The 23,465-nt window shown below is 38.2% G+C and overlaps 1 protein-coding gene across 3 annotated transcripts in view; it reads left to right on the top strand.

Moving 5' to 3' along the window:
- RSU1 (Ras suppressor protein 1) overlaps positions 1-23,465 on the top strand; it is a 221,653-nt gene that overhangs the window by 36,065 nt on the left and 162,123 nt on the right. For all 3 annotated transcript variants that reach the window (XR_007947648.1, XM_051961301.1, XM_051961300.1), the window contains one exon: positions 14,259-14,379. Coding sequence is in view for 2 of the 3 variants with exons in the window: in XM_051961301.1 (XP_051817261.1) it covers positions 14,259-14,379 (121 nt within the window). In the remaining variant the exon portion in view is untranslated. The remainder of the gene's footprint in view (positions 1-14,258; positions 14,380-23,465) is intronic.

Raw genomic sequence — 23,465 nt, 5'->3', positions numbered from 1 at the left:
TCTGCCAGCATCTTGAGGTCCTCCTGAATGTGTCTTGGATTCTGTGGGGGAGACAGGAGGACCACCACCACTGTCTCCATCTTCCAGTTCTGATTCTGGCTGAGTTTGTCTGAGCTTATATGCACTCTTATCATAGATGTGAATCTTGTAGAACTATATTAAGTACATGTACTGAACTAGAGAACTGTTAAGCACCATGCTAAACAACCATTGTCTCTATCAATTCCACTGACTTAGTACCTGTAAGAATCCTTTGTTTCAAGTTCAGAGTTCTGGCCGGTAACAAAAAGAAATGTTGTAAAATGACAAACAATACGTTTATTCTTTGTGCTTGGTTCCAAAGAAGTTTGTCCACTCACCTCTTTGCAAAGGTGAGAAATCCAATGGATATGGAGGTATGGACTTCTTGTTAGATTTTTTTTAGATATATTGATTTTTTTACTGGTTTTTTTTTTTTCTTTCTTTTTGAAAATTCTTTTTTCTATATCTTAGTTCTCTGAGAGGGGGATGAATAGAGGGGGAAATTGTAAGCAATGTTAGAATAAGATTAGTTAAATTTTTATTTATAAATAATTCTTTGGCCCTCCTTAGCCTGCCAAATAAAATAGAGAGTCCAATCAGTTCTAGGTTTTGTGATCTCTGATTGTTTGAATTCCTTTCCCTAGAATTTAAGGTCTTCCGCAATCTAGAACTACTTTCTCTTTCTCCTTTTATTTCTTCCTTCCTTTCTCTCCCTCTTTCCCTTCCTCCACAATTCCTCCTCTCTCCCCTTTCTTTCTCTCCCTCTTCTCTTCTCTTCTCTTCTCTTCTCTTCTCTCTCTTCTCTTCTCTTCTCTTCTCTTCTCTTCTCTTCTCTTCTCTTCTCTTCTTTCTCTTTCTCTCTCTCTCTCTCTCTCTCTCTTCTCTCTCTCTCTCTCTCTCTCTCTCTCTCTCTCTCCTGTCTTCCTCCTTCTCCTTCCCTCTTCCCATTTCTCTCTCTCTCTTCCTCCCTCCCTCCTTCTCCTTTCTTTCTCTGAACTCTTCAATAATCTATGCATTACATATCCATCCTATACTGTGAAAAGCAAATTCCTTGAAGCTTCATTTTTGTGTTCTGTTTGTGGTCTGTTATTACTGAGATTCAGTCAAACATCTTTTCAATTTAAATTCCTTTATCTTGAAGGTAGGATAACTCAATCCTGTATTTTTCATCATGGAACATTTTGAGAATAAAAAAAGATCAAATTGGGATTCAATGCTCTGCAGAGAAAAGGCAGTGAATAAATTTGAGGTAGTTGTATAATTGCTGAGTGCTGAGGCTATGGTTTGAAAGCACCAGGGGAAGAACAGTGGTGGGAAACAAACACAACTTATTCTTAGAGGAAAAAAAAATTCAAAATTTCTGCTTCTTCCAAAGGGAGCATGGATGCCTGCATCCCAAGTGCATCTTGTCATTTTGCCTTTGAGGCTCATCCTTTCCTTGGAAAGGAGGAGGACTGCAGGGGTGCAGTGGTGCATACACTTTCAGAGCATTTGTTGTGTCTCATGGCTTTGCTTCTTCTTTTTCTTGGCTGCAAAAGAAATGAGGAAAAGATTGGAGGAGGAAAGGGAGATCTTCCGGGAGATGACTCTGGATCGCTTGCAGCCTCTGGCATTGCCCAAATCTTAGGCCAGTGAGGCAGCTCCTACTCCAGTGCCCGCTGGCGTTACTGTCCCAGCCTCGGCCGTGGAGACTGTGGTGAAAGAGCTGATAGGAAGGAAGTCATGGCCTGGGCTTCTCGGCACCAGAGGCTCCCTTCTTCACCGTCCGGGGATCCAAAGGCCACTGAACCTTCTGACCTGGCACGACCTCGCCTTAAGGGCTGTGACATTGGAGGACATGAACACAATCACTTCCCCAGCCAACTATCTTCGGAGATCAGAACACCTTCTCCACCCCATCTGCTGGACTGTTGTTCCCACTGACCTTACAGCTCCTGCTCTGACCCACTGGATACAAGTCCGCTGGAGCTGACCCTGATTGGGTCTCCCATGGCACATGGGAGCAAGTCCACATATTTGTGGTCATGTCTTTTGAACTGGATATTTCCTGGTAAAAACCGATCTGACCGTCAGTGGCCGAGTGGCATCGGAGCATCGGGTAGCACTCCCTACAGTTGGCGAGAGCATCCTCTGTGAGGGCTGGAACTATTTGCAGGCAGCCTAAACTCTCCCCTAAGAGTACTGAAAGTAGAATTTCAGCACCTTACCTGGCCTTCAGACTGGGCAGTGTCGTATATACAGTTACTTTCTAGCACCTGAGAGATGAGTCCCCTCACTTTGCCCCATCTCAGGCTCTGGGGAGGGAAAGGACTTGAGTTCATAGCTTCTCTCTGCTTAGAGAGCCAATCTCAGTTTCAGGTCCACAATCCCTCTTGGGTTTCATTCTCAGGCCCTGGCTACTGTGGGTTTCCATGTCAGGTGGGCTGGCTGTGACACCCTCTGCCTGGGATTCTGGCTCCAAGAGTGCCAGTACTCAGACTCCGAGGGCCAAGGAGATCATCCTTGGCACTGGCCCTGACTCTCTCTGTGGTACTTAAAGTATAAGTGACCTGTGGTCTTTGCTCTGCGTGCAGCAAGAAAGAACAGGCAGATGAGAACGTCAGCCAGAAAGAACGTTTCTTTTTTTTTCCCCAAAGGAAAAAAAAAAAACCACCACCACCACTAAACCCCACAATGAAGAAAAAAATCCCTAATACAGTGATCATATCTGATAATTATGCAACATTCTGCCCTCATCACTGTCTTCTGAGAGGAGTGAGATCTGTTATCTGTTCTCTGGATCATTGAGAGACGCCATTTGGCAAGATGAGGAAACTGAGTCAGACAATGTGAAGTGACTTGTCCAAAATCACACAGCTAGTAAATGTTTCAAGCCAGATTTCAACTCAGGATTTCCATCCCCTGTCTATAATGTACCATCTAAAGCCTCCTCCTTAAAAGTGAAGGTCCCGAGAAGAACCCGCCTCAGAAAAGTGACCTCAGGATATGAAGTCTGGGGATGGAATGAGTGTTCAGGGTGAAGAGGTTAGGGGTCAAGCCCCAGGATCACAAATTCCTAGAAAGGACCTCCTGGCCCCCTATTCTTCCTGTTGTCATTTTCTTTTTGAGAAAATTGAAATCCAGGATGTTCAGTTCCTCACCCAAGGTCATGAGGCATAGTTGCTCTATATTCCTCCCTCTTAGAATGAATAATTAACCACTGTCCATTCTGGTCTGTTCTGATCTTCCTTCCTTTTCCTTTAGTTCAGTTTTCTTTCTCCCCCAATTACATTTATTTTCTCTTTTTTTTAAGGCTTTAAACTTGGAGTAAACCAATACTTTACACTGCAGATGCCACCTGTTAAGCATTCTTCTCAGGGCTCCAGGCAAGTCCACTGTCCTTCTGTTTGTCCTTCACTAGGTGTCACTTCTTCCCCAAGCTATCCAAAACCATTTCCTCAGACCCTGCTTCCAAATTAAAGCTCTTTCTTGATGTATTGCTTTGCTAGCACAGTAGCATATTGGAGCACAGGAGTGTAATTTTAACCGTATGTTCGTAAAAGTGTTTGGAGAGCTTCAGGACCCTGGCTGAGGAGAGGATGAGCATAAACCTTTTTCTGGCTCCAGAGAAATCACAGATCTTCTCATTGTTGCCACATCTTTAGAATGTGTTTCAATACATATATATACCTTCTATAACTTGGGAACATTTATCTTAATGACTTTACTCTTCAATGACAATTTACCTTATTTTTTTCCCTAATGATGTTTTCTGTTCTCTTCCCTCCTTCCCCCAGTGCTTCTAGACTTGAAGCCTCATGAAGACAGAGAACAGGATTGATTCTTTTTTGTATGTGCCACTGGATCTTGAGTAGAGTGGGCTTCAGTTTATATTAGATGAATGAATGAAAAATGAAACCTTTTTTTTTTTTTACCTCTGTGAATTAGATCAGGAATATTTTTCATGGCTAAAAATGACTAGAGCTGCAGAATTCTAAGCAGATCTGTTTTGTTTTAATTAAATCAATAATGAAATACATTAAGTGCCTATGTGTAGGTGTTCAATAAATACTTGTTGATAGCTTGGCTTAGAGTAGCATTAATTTTCTTATTTAAAGATAAAGCTATTCACAGTGTTGGATTTTTTTAGCCATGTTTAGTTGAAGACTTAGATATTTAGTTGTTTTATTTTTAAAATGGCAGATATGTAGATCCATTTTAATGAGAAGCTAGTTTAATAAACTTTATCTCTTCAAATAACTGCTCGCTTTTGCTCTTTACTATTTTAATCGCTGTTTGGGGGAAAATCCGATAAAACCCACAAAGATAGTTATCTTCTCAGTACTTTCAAACTTCAGATACTCACAGTGTAATTAGTTCATTACCTACCTTGTATATTTGGTCTGAAAACAAGGCTAATTAATCATTCTGAGATGCTTATGACCTTTCTTTGCTTATAAAGATTCTGAAGAGTACAATTATTTGAATGTGACAGTGAAAAGACTCTAATTTTTTACATATAATCATTAAAATGGTGCTCAAGAATAAAATTCCTAATTTGCTAAGAGAATTGGCATCTAGATAATGAGGCCAGGCATTAACTCTATTGTGTGAACAGAGTAATGTTTCTCAGCTAATGTGGCTCCCTATTAAAAGGCAGTGTTTTTTAGCTTGGACCAGAAATGGACAGAATCTAGTTTTGCAGTCTAGAACTTTATGGGTATACTATGAATTGCCCTATTTATCAGATTCAGAATCAACAAACATTTATTAAGTGCTTTCTTTCAGTCCCAGATGCTCACTAGCTGTTGCTCAACTGAGTCTCCATTTCACTTTCTTTCTTGCTTGTAATTCAAAGGCAGCCAGATAACAAAACTGCCTGAATTTGTACAGTAATGTGGTGCTTTGAACTTCAAATGTGGGTGGTGCATATCAAGTGTCTTCCTAATACTGCTTATTCTGTGTTAGTTTAATATTCGTTCTCTGCTGCCAGAGAGGAATTAGGGTTTTAAGAACCTTCACTATAAGTTCATTCATTACAAGGAATTATATGGAAATTGTAATAAGTGAGACTTTTAAGTCTCAAGGATGGGGCCTGAAATTCAGCCTCAAATAATAGCTGTGTGACCCTCACAAACTGCCTTAACCTTTCTAACCATTATCTAACTTATCCTTAAAGCAGTGATAACAATAATACCTCTCTCCTGGGATGTCATGAGGATTATATTTGATAATGTATATAAAGTACTTTTCAAGCTTTAAAGGGCTTACATGTGAGCTATTAGCCATATTACAGTAGCAGTGACTGTTACTGCTGAGTGACCTCCCTAGGTGATGTGGCTGTATGTTCCATGGCCCAGTGCTGCTCTGTTGATGAGCTTGGCTTTCCATGGCTAGTCCTCAAATAGTGGCTCTACATTCTGTGCCTCTGCCTAGATGTAAGGCCTGACAAGGCCTATTCTGACCGACACGGTCCTCGGGAATCCAGGGTCACTGTCCATGTGGTGATGAGGCAGGCTTGGAGTAGATGGCCATTAGGAAGTGTTGGAGTATCTATAGTGAAGGCAGTTTAGAGAGAGTAATATTTGGATGGTTTTGCTTTTGTCTCATTTCATGCTATTTGATATTTGTGGGGTCAAGAACACTTGTTACTGTTGAATTTAAAACAAACAAAAATCCTCAAATGCTAGAGAACCTACCTACTGTTCCAAAGTAAGTGTGGCTGCTTGATGGCATGAAATAACCATTTGTTGAGCTATCCCGAGTCTCTAGTTGTTGGTTAAGACACTCTAAATCTTCTTTCTCTCTCTCTCTCTCTGTGCATGTGTGTGTGTGTGTGTGTGTGTGTGTGTGTGTGTGTGTATGTGTATGTGTGTGTGTGTGTATACACATACTTTTCTAAACATATATATTTTTTCTATATTTACTATTCTAAATATATATATGTGTGTGTATATATATATATATTTGTGTGTATGTATGTGTGTGTATTCAGAACCTTTCTTTTATATTATTCATCCTTAGGTCTGTAGAAGCATGAGCTATCAGGGATTATGGCTTTATAAAGTAAGATTGTAAAAAATAAAACTAATTTGAAAGAAAATGTTTCTTCCTGTATAAAGCCATACCTAATACCTAAAGCACTCAAACGCTTATCTGTGTATATAAATAATGATGTCTGTATTCTGTGTGTGTAATTCATTGAAACTATACTAGCATTGAGCCATTGGGCTAACATGACCTCTCTGGACTGAAGATTTCATCTAAGATGAATTCTCTCTAGAAAAGATGGAAATTCAGCCTGTCATTTGAGTATGACTGATGTCCTTGGGAATTTGCTCACTGGTCATGTGATTTGAATTGCTTCTCTTAGGTCCTGGCAGGGAAGTAACTTTTGAAGCAGACAAGATCAAACTCAAGATTTTTTTGTTTTTTTTGATAGAGCAGCAAAGTTATAAGTTAAAAATAAAAATCACCATACCTGCTACAAAATATTGTCTAATGAATCAGTTCTATATAGTGGAAGGAGCCCTGGATTGCAGATTGTAGAATCTTAAGGTCAATAGAGACTATAGAAACCCCTTAGTCAAGCCTTAGCTTGGAGAAGGGGCATATGAGCAGATCGATGTCTTAGTGTGAAGTATGCAGTGGGGAAGGGAGGGAGTCTGTCACAGCAGTCCAGGCGCAAAAGACTGAGGCAATTGATTACTAGTGGTAATGGACCCAAAAGGGGGTCAGTGAAAAAAGTATTGCAAAGATAGAATGAATGTGACTTGGGAAGTGTTGAGATAATGGAGTTAAAGTGAAAAGGGGAGAGTTGGCGATGGCACATCGTGGGTGATTGGGGAGTGGGCGCTGCCTTCAGGAGAGAAGGAAGGAGGGACAGACCTGCTGGGGTACATGACAGAGAGTGTCACTTTCGAGATAGAGATGGACCATTGAGGGGAACGTTCAGCAGACGGGGTTGTAAATACAGGACTGGGAAGTAGTTGGGATGTACTTATGGATTTTAGTCTGATCTGTAGAAATGTGATAATTGAGGCCCTGGGAGCAGAAGAGGTCTCTTAGGGGAGGGAACTTAGAATGAGAAGAGAAGAGGCCCAAGAATAGAACCTTGGGGGATATGCATGTTTAAGGTATTCATGGCTAAAATTTCTAATTTGCTCAAATGATTGGCATCTACATAATTAACACATAATTTTAAAAATGTACAATATTACTTAGTGTTGGACAGTCAGTACATATTGCATAAAAATATTGTATAATGAGACTTTGCCCCTCTCCTTGAATTTACTCAAGGATATTCTTTCCCTACTTTTTCTTAGGAATGATTGGGATTATGGTCCCTTTCCAGAGTTGATTGTAGACCACTCCTAAGCCCTGTGTAGATTTGTGCACTGAGCATTGACTCTGGAATCAGAAGCCTTAGGTTCAGATCCTGCCCTTGAGGCTTACCATCTAGACCTCCATTTCCTTATCTATGTTTTCTCATCATTCTTTAAAATGGTAAAGTTGGAGTAGATTTGTGTTGTCAAACTCAAATAGAAATGGTGCTATTAAACCATATATAAGAATTCCTGAGCCACCTTTTGACTTGGACAATGGTATATTAACATTACTTATGTTCTATTTTATTTTTATTTATTTTATAAAATGTTTTCCAATAATTTCTAAAATCTGGTTCAAGCCATATTTCCGGAGTGTTCCAGGTAGTCAGTCAGTACACATTTATTAAGTAGCTACTGTGCTAAGTGGTAGGGATACAAAAAGAGGCAAAAGAGCTTTTAACCTAATGGGAGAGGCATGAAAACAAAGTCAGATCAGAACAAGCTACATAAGAAATAACAGAGGGAAGGCAGTAAAATGAAGGGAGGCTAAGGAAGGCTTCATTAAGTGGTGAAACTTTAGCTGGGACTTAGGGGCAGCCAGGGAGGTCAGTGTTTGACCCTTTGGGACTTGATCTCCAAAGTCTCTTTCACTTCCAGATTTTTGATTCGGTGATCTTTGAGCCTGAAAGGGGAATCCTGCTATACTGCATGGCTGAAAGGTGCCCTGCTACTCTCTTGCAGCAGCATGTGGGGGTTCACCTGCCCCTGGTACCCTGCCGCATCAGTACGGCTTCTGACTTCTTAGCATGAGGGGTTGCTGTTTTTAAGAGACAGCATAGCCTTGAAGCCACCTGCCCTCTTTGCCATTTGAAGAGAACATTCTCCTGCAGGTATAAAGCCATGCCCACCAGCCCTGCCTTGGTGCCCATCCTGCCCTCACACCGCGTCCAACATCTTAGCAGCTTGCTGCCGCTCGGGCCCGCCTCTCTGCAGCTTGGGCCCTCTGCCTCGCGGGCTGCAGGACGCCTTCTCTCAAACAGCTCTCCACTTTGCTGGGTGCCAAGTTAGCCTGTTTGCCACTGCTGTTACCCATCCTTCCTCAGAGCTGCCACATGGCTTGGGGAATGAGTGCCACCTCATAATGTGACAGCAGTTGGCTATGATGAATTTGCTGCTAAGTGACTGATTTGGATTCAACAAATCTGGGTTTTTTCATGACTTTTCTTCAGTGTTTGCTGCATTATTGCTGGCATCTACTTGGTTTCTCTACAAGTGACTGTGAAAGCAGAATTTGATCTGAAAAATGTTATTTTCAGTAGCCAGGGCCTTGGAAATAGAAATGTAAGAGTGGGTATGTTAACCACATGGAGTTTTTATCTTTCATCCTTGTAGCATAATGAAGGGAGCTGAAGTTAAGAGTCAAAAAGAGCTCTTGACACATAAATGCCATGAGACTTTGGCAGTCATGGAACCTCTCAAGACTCCAGGCAAATTCTCTAAGTTGCAGAACAGGGGACAGAGACGGACGTGATTTCCAGTCATGGAAGTGTTCCCTGTACCATTGGAAGTACAAATCTGATTCAAAGAAAAAATTCTACCAACAGCTAAACTCAACAGGCAACTCCAAGAGATGGTCAGTAAAAGGTTGTCTTGTTAGAGGACTTTGACAGTGCCTTTTGTGAATCAATAAGTCAGTATCACTTATTGAGCCCCTACTGTGTGCTAGGCACTGTGCAAATTATATATGTTAGGTTTTAATTTGATGATGCCTCTTTAAGCAAAAAAGAGTGGAAAGAACAGAGGATTTGAGTCCATAATCCTGAAATCCAGCTTATAACTTGTGACTCTGGGCAATCCACTTAATTCTCAGTTTCTCATGTGTTAAATGAAAGGATTTGGCTAGATAGATGGTTTCTGAAGAATGTTTAAATTATTTTAAAAAAATAACAATTTGAGCATTCTGTTTTACTCTTTGTCTTCCTTCCTTCTTTTGTAAATTGGAGCATAATTTTTGTGATTGTTCCTATCATTTTTAAAATTCTCAAAACTTCATCCTTTCAGAATGGGGAACAAAAAGCTTTCCACCTTTTTTGTAATAAAAGTGCACTGTTTGGGGAACATGGCAGGATTGGATAAAGCGTTCTTTATAATTTTACTCATTGATTTTACAGTCTGTACTCTATTGAACATTTCTTAGCATATCTTTAAAACATAATTGATTGATTTATAACTCATAATCAGTCTCAATCAGTAATCATTCATTAAGCATTGGCTGTGTGTTAGGAACTGTGCTAAGTGCTGGGGTTACAAAAGAGGCAAAAAACAATTCCTATCCTCAAGGATCTCCCAGTATAATGGGGGAAACAATGTACAAACAATTATTTACAAATTATGTAGAGAATAGTAAATAATTAACAGAGAAGACATTAGAATTAGGATGGATTAGGGAGAGGATTCCTATGAAAGAAGAAATGTTTTATTTGAGGATAATAAATGAGACTAGGGTCAGATTCTTTTCCTCTTGGACCACAAGTTCTCAGTCACCAGGCTGACCCATAGACTGGTTGTATTGAAGCTTCTTGCTTCAGAGAACTCATGGGATAGGGAATAGGCAGCCCCTTCTCCCTCTCCTATTGTTTGTACTTCTTTGCTTATGAAGGATCTCTAAGAATTATCATACCATATTTAATATGTAACAGACTTCAGAAGTAGTGTCAAGATTTGATTCTTAGATATGACTTTTTAGACCTAAAATAAACAGGAGACAAAATTTAGATGCCACAGAGATCCAAAGGTTTTATGGTGCAGATGGCCATCTGTAGCAGTTATCTCCCAAGTCATGGTATATAATCCTCAGTGGCTCATATGCCATCTTACCATGAAGCCTTCTCGGATTCTTCTCATGGAAATGTCTGGATTTCTCCTGTGTTTTCATTTGTGTCTATTCCACCTTGTAGTAGAATATAAGTTCCTGCAGGGTGGGTGATGTACCATTTTTCTTTCTGTCTCAGGTACATAGCACACACTTTTTCTTAGAGATATTTTTAAAATGTTTGGTAAATTGAATTGAATGACTAGGGCAAGTCACAAATCATGGTATGTGGCATGGTAAAAGTCACCTTATTCTACATCTAGATCACCTCCAAAAATAACATGACAACCAGGACAGGCCTTTCTCCTCTGTATCGAGAGAGATTATTCTCCAGTGGCCAGGTAATGAGAGCAGCAAGAAAAATGTATTCTTTGAAAATGGTTAAGTCCTCTGCTCCCATATTCCATTTAAAAAATATTGTCCATTCCATGAGTTGAGTTTAACTCACTTGTTTTAGGGAGTGAACCAATTCTTTGTCTCACTGCTTCATGTCTAATAGCTTCGTACACTTTTTGATACAGAAACAAACACCGAATCAGTTGCTGGGGGACATTTATTTCCAAATAATGCTCTGTGTAAAGTTTACATTTGAACAGTGATTTGTGCCATTTTCCTTAACGGTTTTTCTTCTTGATCATTTTTTTCTTGCATATTCTAGAAACATCTTCAGATTATCAGCACCAGATTTTCACAGTAATCTTTATAAAAGCTCATGTCAAAATTAGACAAACTCCATTTTTTTATTTATGTGATGCATATCTGTGAACCGCCTGCCTTTCTATAGACAAAGCCATATTTTGTCTAAATTACATCTAATGCCATACAGTTTCTGTTCCTTGCTTTTAAAACAAATAATTATTTCTCATCTTCCCTTTCATAATACTTTCTATTAATTCACCTCTGTAGTCATATATCAATGTCCATTTTGTGCAAGGCACTGTGCATAACAAGACAGAAACAAAATAGTCTGCATCCTCTGGGAGCATACATTCTTACATTCTATTGAAGGGATGTGAGATGTGTGTTTGTGTGTGTGTGTGTGTGTGTGTACATACACATACATACATACACACACACAGAAACATAATACAAAAATTGTGGTAAAAAAAGATGAGGAAAGTTCAGAATGCTCTTGGAATTTTTGTGCGGAGAAGGGAAGAGAGAATCATAGTAATAGCTTGGTTACATGGCAGGAGTCATACTTGAATTGAGCTTTGAAGGAAAATTATCAGAATGATTTCTGATGATTAGAAAGAACTTGGAGTTAGAAGAGCCTTGGTTCTACCACATACCTCTATGACTTTGGACATGTGGACGTGGAGTGTCTAAATGACCTCAGACACTAGCTATGAGACCCTGCCCAAGTCATTTAATCCTGTTTGCCTCAGTTTTCTCATCTGTAAAATGAGGTGGAGAAGGAAATGGCAACCTTTCCAGTGTAAAATCCCAAATAGGATCACCAAGAGTCTGACGTGACTGAGCAATGATAGATTTGTTAAGGCTTTGCTACTTATAAAAATGATACTTATAAAATTCAAGCCTGAAGAACAACATCATTTGACTTTTATGGTGGCTAAGAAATACATTTCATAATTGGGACAGAATATTGTGTTGGTCTTGTGGTCTGGGGAAAAGAGTTTCTTTACAGATGAAATGGAATCCTGAGCACACAATTCCTTTGCATTCCAAATGGCTAGGCGTGCTCTAGTAAATTGAATGGAGGGTTATTGTTTGTGTCCACAAAACAAAGCCCTAAATCACATTTAGCATAATTTGTGGTTTAAATTGGACTGATTTAGCAAGGAGAGTGAAATAATCTCTCATCCTGTCAAAAAAGGCGATACCTTCAGACCAGCATTTAATTGTATTGGCAGAGGGACTTTTGGAAAACAGCAGTGATTCTGGCTGCATTATTCTTGGTTTGTGGCTAAATAGAGATCATCATTTTCTTTTGGTTTCACTAACTTTCCTTATTGTTCATAACACTAATAGGAGTGCTGTGAAAGATAGCTTAAGTAATAGCTAAAGGATACATAGCACATGGTAGGAGATCTTTGGTATAGTACTTCAGAGGGCTTTTTAAAAAAACATGTATATTAGATAATTTCTTGTTATCTAATAGATAAGATAACAAAGCTACTCAGCTGACATACATTTATTAAGTACCTAATTTATACAAAGCTTGCAATTAAATATTGTTTTAATTTAGCTTTGTTGTGGTGAGTTATCACAAAGTGTAGGAAATTGTATCCTATAGGCTTCTTTCTTACGTTGGCCATGTCCCAAATGGTGCTTTCTCTATCAAAATTGTATCCAGAGTCAATAATATAAATGGTCAATATCAAATCAAGATTTGAAATAACGTTTCCCAACCCCCTAGATGTTCTACTAAAACTGACCAAGTCAGGCACCAGCTATGTCAGGAACAAAATCCAGAATTGGGCCATTGGCTCCCGAAAACACAATCTTCCTTTTCTTTTTATGTAGTTAATCCCACACTGATTCAAGTTCTTCTGTAGTTTTAGGTACCACAGACAAACATCCCTTTTCTTTCTACCAAACCATTTCTCCCTCTAAAAGAAACCAGATTGTGAATATGTGAGTTCATGAAAATGAAAGTTATAGAAAGTTCTGGTAATATACTTTACACCCCAGGTGCTTCACCTTTAACTTTATTCCTACTGGGACTATGCTAAGTGTGGAAGGGCTAGTGAGAACTTCTCAATAATGCCAATTACTGGTTTCTTCTTTGGAATTCTCAGTCTCTGTCTCTGCTACTTTATCTCTCTTTCTGTCTTTTTCTCTGTTTGTCTTTCTCTTTCAGTTTGTAGTTAGTCACTGTTTTGTTTTGTTTTTTAACTCACTATACTAGCACAGGCAGCTTTCACACTTTCTTGTACATTTATGGAGGCTTCATGAATACTAATGCTTAGGTGGGAATGAGGCCAGAAATTCTTGATGTCCCTTGATTTGACCACCACTATTCATTAGTAAGGTACCGTTGCTGGACTTAGAATCAGGAAAAACTCATTTTAAATCTTGCCTCAAACATTTATTGAGCCGTGTAACCCTGGAAGGTCATTAACTATGTGACTCCAGAAGAATCTTTTTGAGTCTTCAAAAATCAAAATAATAGTAGGATTGTTCTCACTGGGTTGTCATAAACATTAGAGATAACATGTGTAAAATATTCTATAAACCTTAAAATGTCAGCAATTATTATCTTTATTGTTTTTTGTTATTATTTGTAAGCATCTTTGTAGCTGATTTAAATTTTTTTTGTTGTTGTTTTTAATCTGTATTCAGAATATACCCTTCAGGTCCTTAGTGTTTTCCTGAGACCTTTGATCGGCACAATAGCATTCATATCGTGCTGCTGAGTTGGTTTTTCATATTTCTAGATAATAACCATGCATTGATCTGTTGCTAATCTGATGTAACCTTTTTTTGTGTGTATTGATCATAATCTTTTACCCAGGAGAAAATCAGAAAACTGGACTGGTTGAATGGTTCATCATTTAAGATGGAACTTAAATTGTTGTGATTTAGTGAAATGTTAAGCAGATAGCTATTCTGATGTTAGATTATTTAAATAGTCAGATGCATGGATCATCCTCCCAGAAGGGGCTTTGGGCTTCTGCTCTTTCTTTTAAGGAAAGCCCTTATGTTAAAAAAAAAAAAAACAAATCATTAGAGAAGAGATAAAAAGTATGCTTGTATAAGGATCCCGAGTGTTCATTCAGCTGGCTCTGTATTTCTGGCACAGCAGTACACTTGTGGTGGTTTTTTGCATTTTTCTGTCCCTTCCTCCCTATCTTTTCTATGCCATCTATGTTTGTTAAGCATATTTTGAGAGAATGGATATTTGCACTGCTCCTAAGTGGGAGATTATTTCTTGGAAGATGCACAGGCAGAAGTGATGGTAACAGACAGTTACATGCGAAAGAGATGGTCATTCTGGAGTCACATCTCTTTCATTTTTTAAAAAAAAATGTGTTGCTGGCATCCTTGCTGGGAGTCAGGTTTCTATGTTCACGCTCAACATTTTGTTTCCACAGCTGTGCCTCCAAACGTGGCAGAACTGAAGAATCTGGAAGTGCTGAACTTTTTCAATAACCAAATTGAAGAGCTGCCCACGCAGATCAGCAGCCTCCAGAAACTCAAACACCTGAACCTTGGGTGCGTACCCAGAGAAGGGGGGAGCTATTAAGGGATGACATTCACAAAGCCTATTGTGTCTCCCATTTAGAAAGTTTTATTTTTAAGGGTTCGTTGCTCTAATCCAGCCTTTGGAAAAAGGCTCACTTGGTGTGCATTTCCTTAGTAGCTAATGAGAAGTTAATTAGTGGGTACAGTGATAGAAATATTTTACTATAGTTTTCCCCCAATAAAATTTTATTTCTCTTAGACATGACCAAGATGCTTATCTGCTAATGTACAATGTTACTATACCTTGGGAGTGGATCGGGAGCTTTGGGGGTGGTAGTAACAAAGCTGAACTTTTTTGAAAATAAAAAATGGTGCATGCTGTACTCTTACTAAGGATCATAGGAGCCATTTTACCACTCACTGCCTCATAAATGCTCACAACATTCCCACGAGAGAGGATGCAGAAGTGAAGAGTATCTTCCTGCACATGGGGTTAGGAATAAGCTTTCACTGTCATAGCTCTGTAGTTTTCTTTCTTTCTTTTTTTTTTTTTTTTTAATAACTTTTTATTGACAGAACCCATGCCAGGGTAATTTTTACAACATTATCCCTTGCACTCACTTCTGTTCCGATTTTTCACCTCCCTTCCTCCACCCCCTCCCCCAGATGGCAAGCATGTAGTTTTCTTTGGATTTCATATACTTGAAGTAACCTCTGGGATAGACAATACAAAGGCGATTTTGTCTCTTTCATAAGTGAGCCAGTGGAGGCTGGGATAGGCAAGTTAATTTGCCTTTGGTCACTCAGTTCTAGTGTGATCCTGGCCCAGACAGGAACTAGATCCAAGCCTCATACTAAATAGGCCAAGAGGATCTCCATGACATCACGTGGCTTTACAAAGGAGCTTGGGTATTCATCTTCTAGGTCACTGTTCCATATAGTAAACAAAATTCTGTTAAAGGTATTATTTGCTGTTTGTGGTCATCTGAAATGAGGTAGCCACTAAATGGATTAGTTAAGTTGAGGGTTTCAGAAAAAAGACAATAGAAATTCTCCAGGAAAAAAAATATAAATTTAATATGAAGTAATAATAAAAATCATTTCATTCACAGAATTCATTGATTTTTTTTTAAGTCTGTTTTCTTACATAATGTATTTGGTTGTAGGGTTTCTTTATTTCTGGATGGAATTGTAATTGTGAAAGGAAAATAAACCCTACAAAATCTGCTCGCATCTTTTTTCTGTGTTGTCTGAAAAAGGAACAGAGCTTAAAGGAGATGTAGGGTGGGCATACTTTTGGGCCTCTTGTTTTTGAAAAAATATTCATCTCTGGAGTAGGAGAAGGGGGTTGCAGTAAAGTAAGAAAGAAAGAGGGAAAGTGGGCCAAAAAAAAAATTCAACACAAATTTTTCTTCTTTCCTTCTCCCTTCTTTTTTTCCCCCTATTTTCCCCCTATCTTCTTTTTCTTTTTCCCCCCTCTTCTTTCCCTCCCTCCCTCCTTGTTTGTCTCTGTCTCTCCTCCTTTCCCTTCCTTCCTATCTTTTCTTGTCATTTTTTCTTTCTTCACTTCCTCCCATTCCACAGGCAGCTTACTAAGATTATAAATTACAGATAAATTGCTGATGTTCCTAAGTGGCAGAAGCTTCTTCACCAGAAGTTCCCTATACCCTTCCATTATAAATCTACACTCCAAAACAAAACCCTTGAAATTAGTTACAATTTAGTGAATTCATTGAGTTGATTTAAGAAAATTGGGTAAAAAGAGATAGTAAAGTACCTTGTTTTAGTGAGTTTAGAACAAATTTTTCCACTTTTTCTTTGTTTGGAATTTAGTTACTTTCTTTGTAATTGTTTTTCACTTTTGATGTTTTATTAATTAAAACGCTCTATATTTAGAATTTTAAAGACAAAGAAGGAGTTTTCTAAGGAGGAACAAAACCCTTGATTTGTGGAAAGGAATTTAGGACAGGTTTTAATAAGGAATGTATCGCTTTCTTTTCAAATGGTGGTAAGTCCTTCTGTATGGAGAGCACTGTCTTAGGCACTTTTTTCCTTCTTTTGAGGTAGAAGCAATAATGGAAAATCAGGCATGCATTAGAAATATGTAAAGCCTATACCAGGAGTCCTCAAACTTTTTAAATAGGGGGCCAATTCACTGTCCCTCAGACTGTTGGAGGGCCAGACTATAGTAAAAAGAAAAACTGTTTTGTGGGCCTTTAAATAAAGAAACTTCATAGTCCTGGGTGAGGGGGATAAATGTCCTCAGCTGCTGCATCTGGTCCATGGGCCGTAGTTTGAGGACCCCTGGTATATACCATGATATAGCAAGCTTTTCTTTGTTTTCTTTTCCTGTTTTTTTGCAAAGATAGGCTTCTTCCAGTTCTTAGAAATAAATGTAGGTTATGGATTTGTATCTTAATGAACCTTAAAGAACACTTAATTTCTCATGTATTCTAGATAAATAGGATTTTATTTTGCAGTCATCCAACATACTGAAATGTAGTTTGTTTAGAGAAGGCAAAGTCCTGCATACTTAAACTTTTTGCTAACTGTGATGTTAAGCACTCATAGATTTTGTGCCAAGAGATATTTGTAGGTCATTGGGAGGTGAGAAAAATCATTGTCTCCTGTGCGTGAAGCCAAGAAGGCTTCATGAGGTGGTATGAGTCCCAGAAGCCCTTGGAGGGAATCAGAGAAGATGCCAAATTGAATTCCATGAGGTGCACAAAACTTTGGGAGGACAAGTGAAAACAGCATCAATATTGGCAGAGTTTAAGGAGCCAGAGGGGGACAGGAGGAGATGGGAAATAAATGCAGTTCAATTCTAGAAGCACCGTAGTAAAAGCTGGAGATATTTGGACCAAAACTGAACTGTTCCTGCCATTCAGGAGATTAGGTTCTGAATGATCCTATAGAAAGCGGCCTGGGAGGCCCTGGAGCCAGATCTTACCTGTGACACTCACTACCTGTTTGTCCTTGGTCACTTCTTTGGTCTCAGTTTTCTTACGTGTAAGATGAACAAGTTAGACCAAATGGCTTCCACGGTCCCATCCAACCGTCATCTTGTTACAAAGAAATACAATATGAAAGAAGGGAGCATTAACAACACAAGGAAATCCAGAAAGATTTCCTGTAAAGAAGTTAAGCTTTTAGAAGGCAGAGGTCAGGAGGGAAAGTATTTCAAGCATAGGGGGTGTGTGGGAGATTAATTGAATCCTAGAAAGGGGGAGAAACAGGAGACAGAAAGCCACATTTGGGGAGGACTTGCAAAACGGTTCAGGTGAAGCTAGAGTGTGTGTAAGGGAGCACAATGTAAAATAACCCTGGAGAGGTTATCTAGAGCCCAATTGCAAAGGATTTTACAGAAGTTGTAAGTCTTGGGGAGGAAGTAGAGATGAAATCTTTTTCTCTAGGACAAGCCTGAAATAAGACAGGAATGTCCCCAATGAGTCCTCAAAAGTATAAATCTTTTTTTGAAAGTTCTTGTTCTGTATTTGGGCATATGAGTTGAATGGATCCTCTAACACCCAGCTTCTTAAATTGTGGGTCACAACCCCATATAAGGTGCCCTAACTGAATGTGGAGATTGTGAAATAATGATTTTTTAATGATTAAATTTAATTAATTAAGTCATTAAATGTTTGATCTGTATACCTGGGGTCACATAAAAATTTCTGGCAAAAAGGCATCATCAGAGGAAAAAGTTTAAGAAGCTCTGCTTAGCATAGCAAAATCAGCTAGCCACAGACTATGTAGGATATGTTGTTGTGGTCACCATATGACTCTGCTTTTGGGTATGTTTGTAGGTAACTGACTCACAAACCCAGCTTCCATTTGTGGTCTTTCTCTAGCACATCTTTTAGAATAGGGATTTTTAATTTTTTAGGGGGGCATAGGCCTGTTAAGAAGCTTGCTGATTAAATCTTTGGGTCCATTCTCAGAATTATGTTTTTAAATGTATAAAATATAACACATTAGGTTACAAAGGAAACAAATTATGTTGAAAGTTACTAGAATATTAATGAAACAAGCTCCTAAATGTCAGTTAAAGTTAAGAATACTTCTGACAGAGGCTTATGATTGTAGAGATTTGGAGGCCATTCTGTATGTTTAAAAAACTTAAAAAAAAATTATAATCATCTAAAAAGCTCTATTGTCCACTCCTTGCATAGTCACAGAAGCAAGAAGGCCTTATACTCCCTCCCCAGATGACTTCCTCAGACACCAAGAGGACTTCTTAAGTATTTCTTCCCTATTTAGCTAGAGAGCTGATGTGATCTTTGTTCTCTAAAATCCTTTTTCCCAAAGACCTCTCTTACAATATGGGGGCAACTTCTCCTTATCCTATGTGAGCATTAAGCCTTGAGGATAGGGCCGTCTTCCCTTCCTTCACATACTTCCTTCCCTTTGAACCTTAGCAGTGATTGTAGTCCTACTTCATTACCATCTTTTCTTTCTTTTTGCTCCTTTTTTAGAGCACTGGGACCCAGTTCCATACAAGCAAGAACCAGTGACCTTTTGGCAAACCCATTTAGCTCTTCTTGGCCCTAGTTTATTTTTAAATGAGGGAGCTAGATTAGGTGACATCCAAGAAAGGACCCTTCTCGACCTATGATCAAGCCCCAAGAATTGACATGCTTGATCCTGAGCCAGTTCTTGGCCAGGTATGTCCCTTACCCTGCCTTTAGAGAGAACATCTTGCCTACCTCACCGTTCCATCTGCAGCTTTTGCAGGCTGCAGCTGCAACTGGTGGGCATCCTCACTGACTGCTTTGGCTCTCCCTTTTCTTCACAGTACAGCTCAAGCATTTGGTTAAACAGCAACCATCCATCTGCAAGACAGGCTGCCGGGCTTCCTAGCAGCCCGTCTCCATTCTCCAGCCTTGGAAGTTGGGCTTCTGGGGTAGTGGCCAGCCAGGCTTGTGGGCCTCCCACATGCAGGAGGGATGGCTGTTCACCCTTCAAATGGTGGATTTCAGAGTTTTAGTTTTTAGAATAGGTTGCTTTTGAATTAAAAAAACAAAACAAAAACAAACAAAAAACCCCAAACTGAGCAGAACTTGCAATTTAGGTCAAATGTCAGCAGGTGGCAGCGGTTCCTCAGTCATGTTGTCTTAATTATAAAACAGGTGCTTTCCCTGAGATTCAGATGGTGCCCACAGCCCCATTGAGCCAACTTCCTAGATGGATTTTTTTGCACTCTTCCTTTGATATTTCAGCAGATTTATGAGCTCTGCAATCTGGATGCCCCTTTCAGTATTGCAGATTGCCACCTATACATACTTTGTCATCTTGGGAGTTTCTTCTCCATCTTTTGGTGCATCTAAAAAACTGGGAGCCTTCATGTCCTGATGTTAAGTGTTACTAGACCATCCATTGCCTGTCCCTTACTCTCGGTCCAAGGCTATTTCAAACCTTTTTTTGTTCATGCATTTCTCTAATTCTATTCTTCCCACCATTTCTCTTGCATAATTTTTCTTTGGTAGTGTGTGGCAGTGCACTTATGCCTATCTTAAACCACTCCATTGTTCTTTCAGTGATAATGCATATTTAAGTTAGAGACTGGTGTTCCATGACTGGGGGCCGTAGAGCACCACAACAAAGAAAACTGATGTTAGAAAGAGGGGTTTCTGGGGAAAACAGTGTTGTTAAAAAGTACTCTGAAATTTTCTAAAGGCACTTCAGTTCATTTTGTCCTTCTTACTTCTCTAATAGTTATCACTCCAGACTTTTGAATTACCCTACTTTATAAAAATAACTCTTTATTACAATAGTTGAACTTCATTGTTTCAAAGTTTTCAAGTTTAGAGGTAGATTTTAAATAAATATCTGAGATATTGAATTCAGTATCCTTTTCACTAATCTGGAATGTGGCTTTTACCAAATAATCCTAAATTCTTTTTTTTAATTATAACTTTTTATTTTCAAAATACATACATGGATAATTTTTGACATTCATCCCTACAAAACCCTATTTTCTGATTTTTTTCTTCCTCCCTTCCCCTAGTCAGCAAGTGATCTGATATATGTTAAACATTTGTAATTCCCCCATACATATTTCCACAAATATCACTGAACCAGAAAAATCAGATCCAAAAGGAAAAAAATGAGAAAGAAAACAAAATGCAAGCAAACAACAATAGAAAGAGTGAAAATACCATGTTGTGGTCCACATTCAGTTCCCAAAGTCTTCTCTCTAGATGGCTCTCTCCATCACAAAACCATTGGAACTGATCTGAATCATTTCATTGTTGACGATAGCCACATCCATCAGAATTGATCATCGTATAGTCTTGCTGTTGCTGATCTCCTGGTTCTGCTCATTTCATTTAGCATAGGTTCATGTAAGTCTCTCCAGGACTCTCTGAAATCATCTTGCTGCTCGTTTCTTACGGAACAACAATATTCCATAACATTTATGTACTATAACTTATTCAGCCATTCCTCCAATCCATGGGTATCCACTCAGTTTCCAGTTTCTTGCCACTACAAAAAGAGCTGCCCCAAACATTCTTGCATATGTGTGTCTTTTTCTCTCCTTTATGATCTCTTTAGTAATCTTAAATTCTTTATGCTAGAATTGAAAGTTGAGATTTATCCTCATTCTTCATTAATCTCATTGTCTACTCAGTATGGCTTTAATTATTATTGGTACTGGCTGTTTCTCTGCATCTTACCCATACCTTATTTCCTTGGTTGGGATTCTTTAAGCTAAGAGAAAGAATACTTCTCTTTATATTTCTAACACTTTCACTTTCCCATGTGAAATAGTTATGGAGCTGCATGTTTTGCCAAGCTTCAAACCTTCTTTGGCTTTCTTCTTAGTGTTAGAAGTTGGTAACTTTCTACTTTATTTTGTTATATTTTTCTATTCTTGAATCACTTTTTTTTTTTCAATAGCTTTTGGATGGGTGTAACTTGGCTTTCATATGTCACAAGAAAATAGATTATAATGCAAGTTAGCTTTCATATCACATTCCCTACCAGCTTCAAATATTGATCTGTAAACTTTTTTTTTTTAAATGAACTTTTCAGTTTATCTGTATTAGCAAAGATTCTTCTTTGTGCAGTCTGGTGAAACTTATGGAACCTTTCTCAGAATAATGTTTGTAACTCACCTTAATACTAGAAAAAAATTTCCAATTTCACTTAGAAGTTACTGAAAATAAAGCTGTAATTCTTTTCATATTCAAGTTCACAGACCCTTCCTTCCCTGAAGTCTCAGAAGTTAATATATGTGACTTAAACTTTTAAGGAGAAAAATTTTCTCCCTTTTCCCTAAGGGGGCTTTGCTAAGAATTGATGTAATCAGTGGGAAAAAGCCTTAGCGATGTTCCTTAGGATTTTGGTGACCTTGAACATATCTCCATTTCTGGATTAGGGAATGGTAAAGGGATTTTATTTATTTATTTATTTAAAATAGCTTTTTATTTTTCCAAATACATGCAAAAATAGTTTTCAACATTTACCTTTGCAGAAGTCTGTGTTTCAAATTTTTCTCCTTGCCCTCCCATTATATTCCCTTGCCAAAACAACAAGCAGTCCAATATAGGTTAAACATGTATAATAAAGGGATTATATTTAGAGGTAGAAAACCTGCTATGTACTTGTGTAACACTGGACAAATCTTCTGTTTCATTAGGCTTTAGTTTTCTTAAGAGGCAAGAGCATATCTCTGAAGACCATTCCAGTTAGACATCTAGGATTTTGACCTTATTTTCCAGTTGAATAATTTTCGATCCATGCAACAAAACACTAGTAAGAAAGTGAGCCAGTTTTCAAAGTTTTATTTTTTTTCAATTAACAACAACCTTGTCTCTCTCCTTCTTACCATCCCCCCCCCTCCCATTCAGAAAATAGAAAGAAACCCCATTATAATCATGTATAGTCAAGTAAAACAAATTCCTTCATTGGTATCCAAAATATATTTGTTTTAGTTTCTTCTCTTAGTCCAGAAGGTATGTAGCACGGATAGCATATTTCATCATTAGTCTTCTGGAATCCTCTGGAATTGTTATTTGTCATTCTATTGATCAGAGTTCTTAAGGTTTTGTTTTTACACTATTGTGATAATTGTGTAAATGCCTCCTGGTTCATTCTGCACTCATGTCCCTATATCAGTTCATGCAGGTTTTTGATTTTGTAATAATTTTGTAAACTATTATTTACAGCACAATTGTATTCTGCCGTCATTATATACTATAACTTGTTTAGTGAATCTTTGATTAGTACCTCTAAATTTTGAATTCTTTCCTACCTCAAAAAGGACTTCTATAAATGTGTTTTTCTATTTCCTTGGCATTTGTTTTACTTGGGACGAATCCCTCCTGTAATATTCTTTCTCCTTTATTCTCCTCTCTCTTTTCTACCCTTTCTCCCTTTTTCTTCATTTTCCTGATAAATAAAATTTATTTTATTCTCAGAATGTATTTCTATAACCAAATATGCGTATGTATTTTTCTTTTCTTTGACAATTTAGATAAGCATGAGGTTCATGTATCACCTGTTTCTCAGTTTGCTTGTTGTTATTTGTGCTTGAAGAGGACCAAAATGATATCTCTGTGTTAGAGGCAAGTTATAGTGTGTCTGACTGTGACTCAATGCTCTGCTACAGGTCAGACACAGACAGTCCTGATGAACATTTGGGGGTTGGATTCTCTCACTTTGTGCATGTGGCATTTCTTCTGAGCTAATTCAATTCTGCTTTTTTCCTACAGCACAGCACCTTCTCTAATTACTTCTCTTCGATTTTCTTTTTCAGGTTAGTTTTTGCTGATAAGATATCTTAAATTTTCTCTTTTTTTCCCCTTCAATTTTTTTTTTTAACTTTTTCTTATTGTCTCATGATTCCATTATCCTCACTTTAATCCATTTAAATTTTCAATGAATTTGTTGCTTGAGTAAGATTTTGTACCTCTTGTGCTACACTGTTAATTCTCTTTCCAATTCTTTCTTCCATAACTTTCTTTTCTTTTCCATTTTTTCTGTAGAACTCTCATTTCATTTACCACCATCCCCAACTCCAAAAAACAAAAACAAAACCAAAACATTTTATTTAAACTCTTTAAAACTCTTCCTAAATTTACTTCTTCCAGAAATTGTAGTTGAGCTTGTTG

The sequence above is a fragment of the Antechinus flavipes genome, chromosome 5 (assembly GCF_016432865.1).
Source record: "Antechinus flavipes isolate AdamAnt ecotype Samford, QLD, Australia chromosome 5, AdamAnt_v2, whole genome shotgun sequence".
Taxonomy (NCBI): domain Eukaryota; kingdom Metazoa; phylum Chordata; class Mammalia; order Dasyuromorphia; family Dasyuridae; genus Antechinus; species Antechinus flavipes.
Note: the sequence above shows the minus strand (reverse complement) of the source record. Positions and strands in the feature narration are given on the sequence as shown.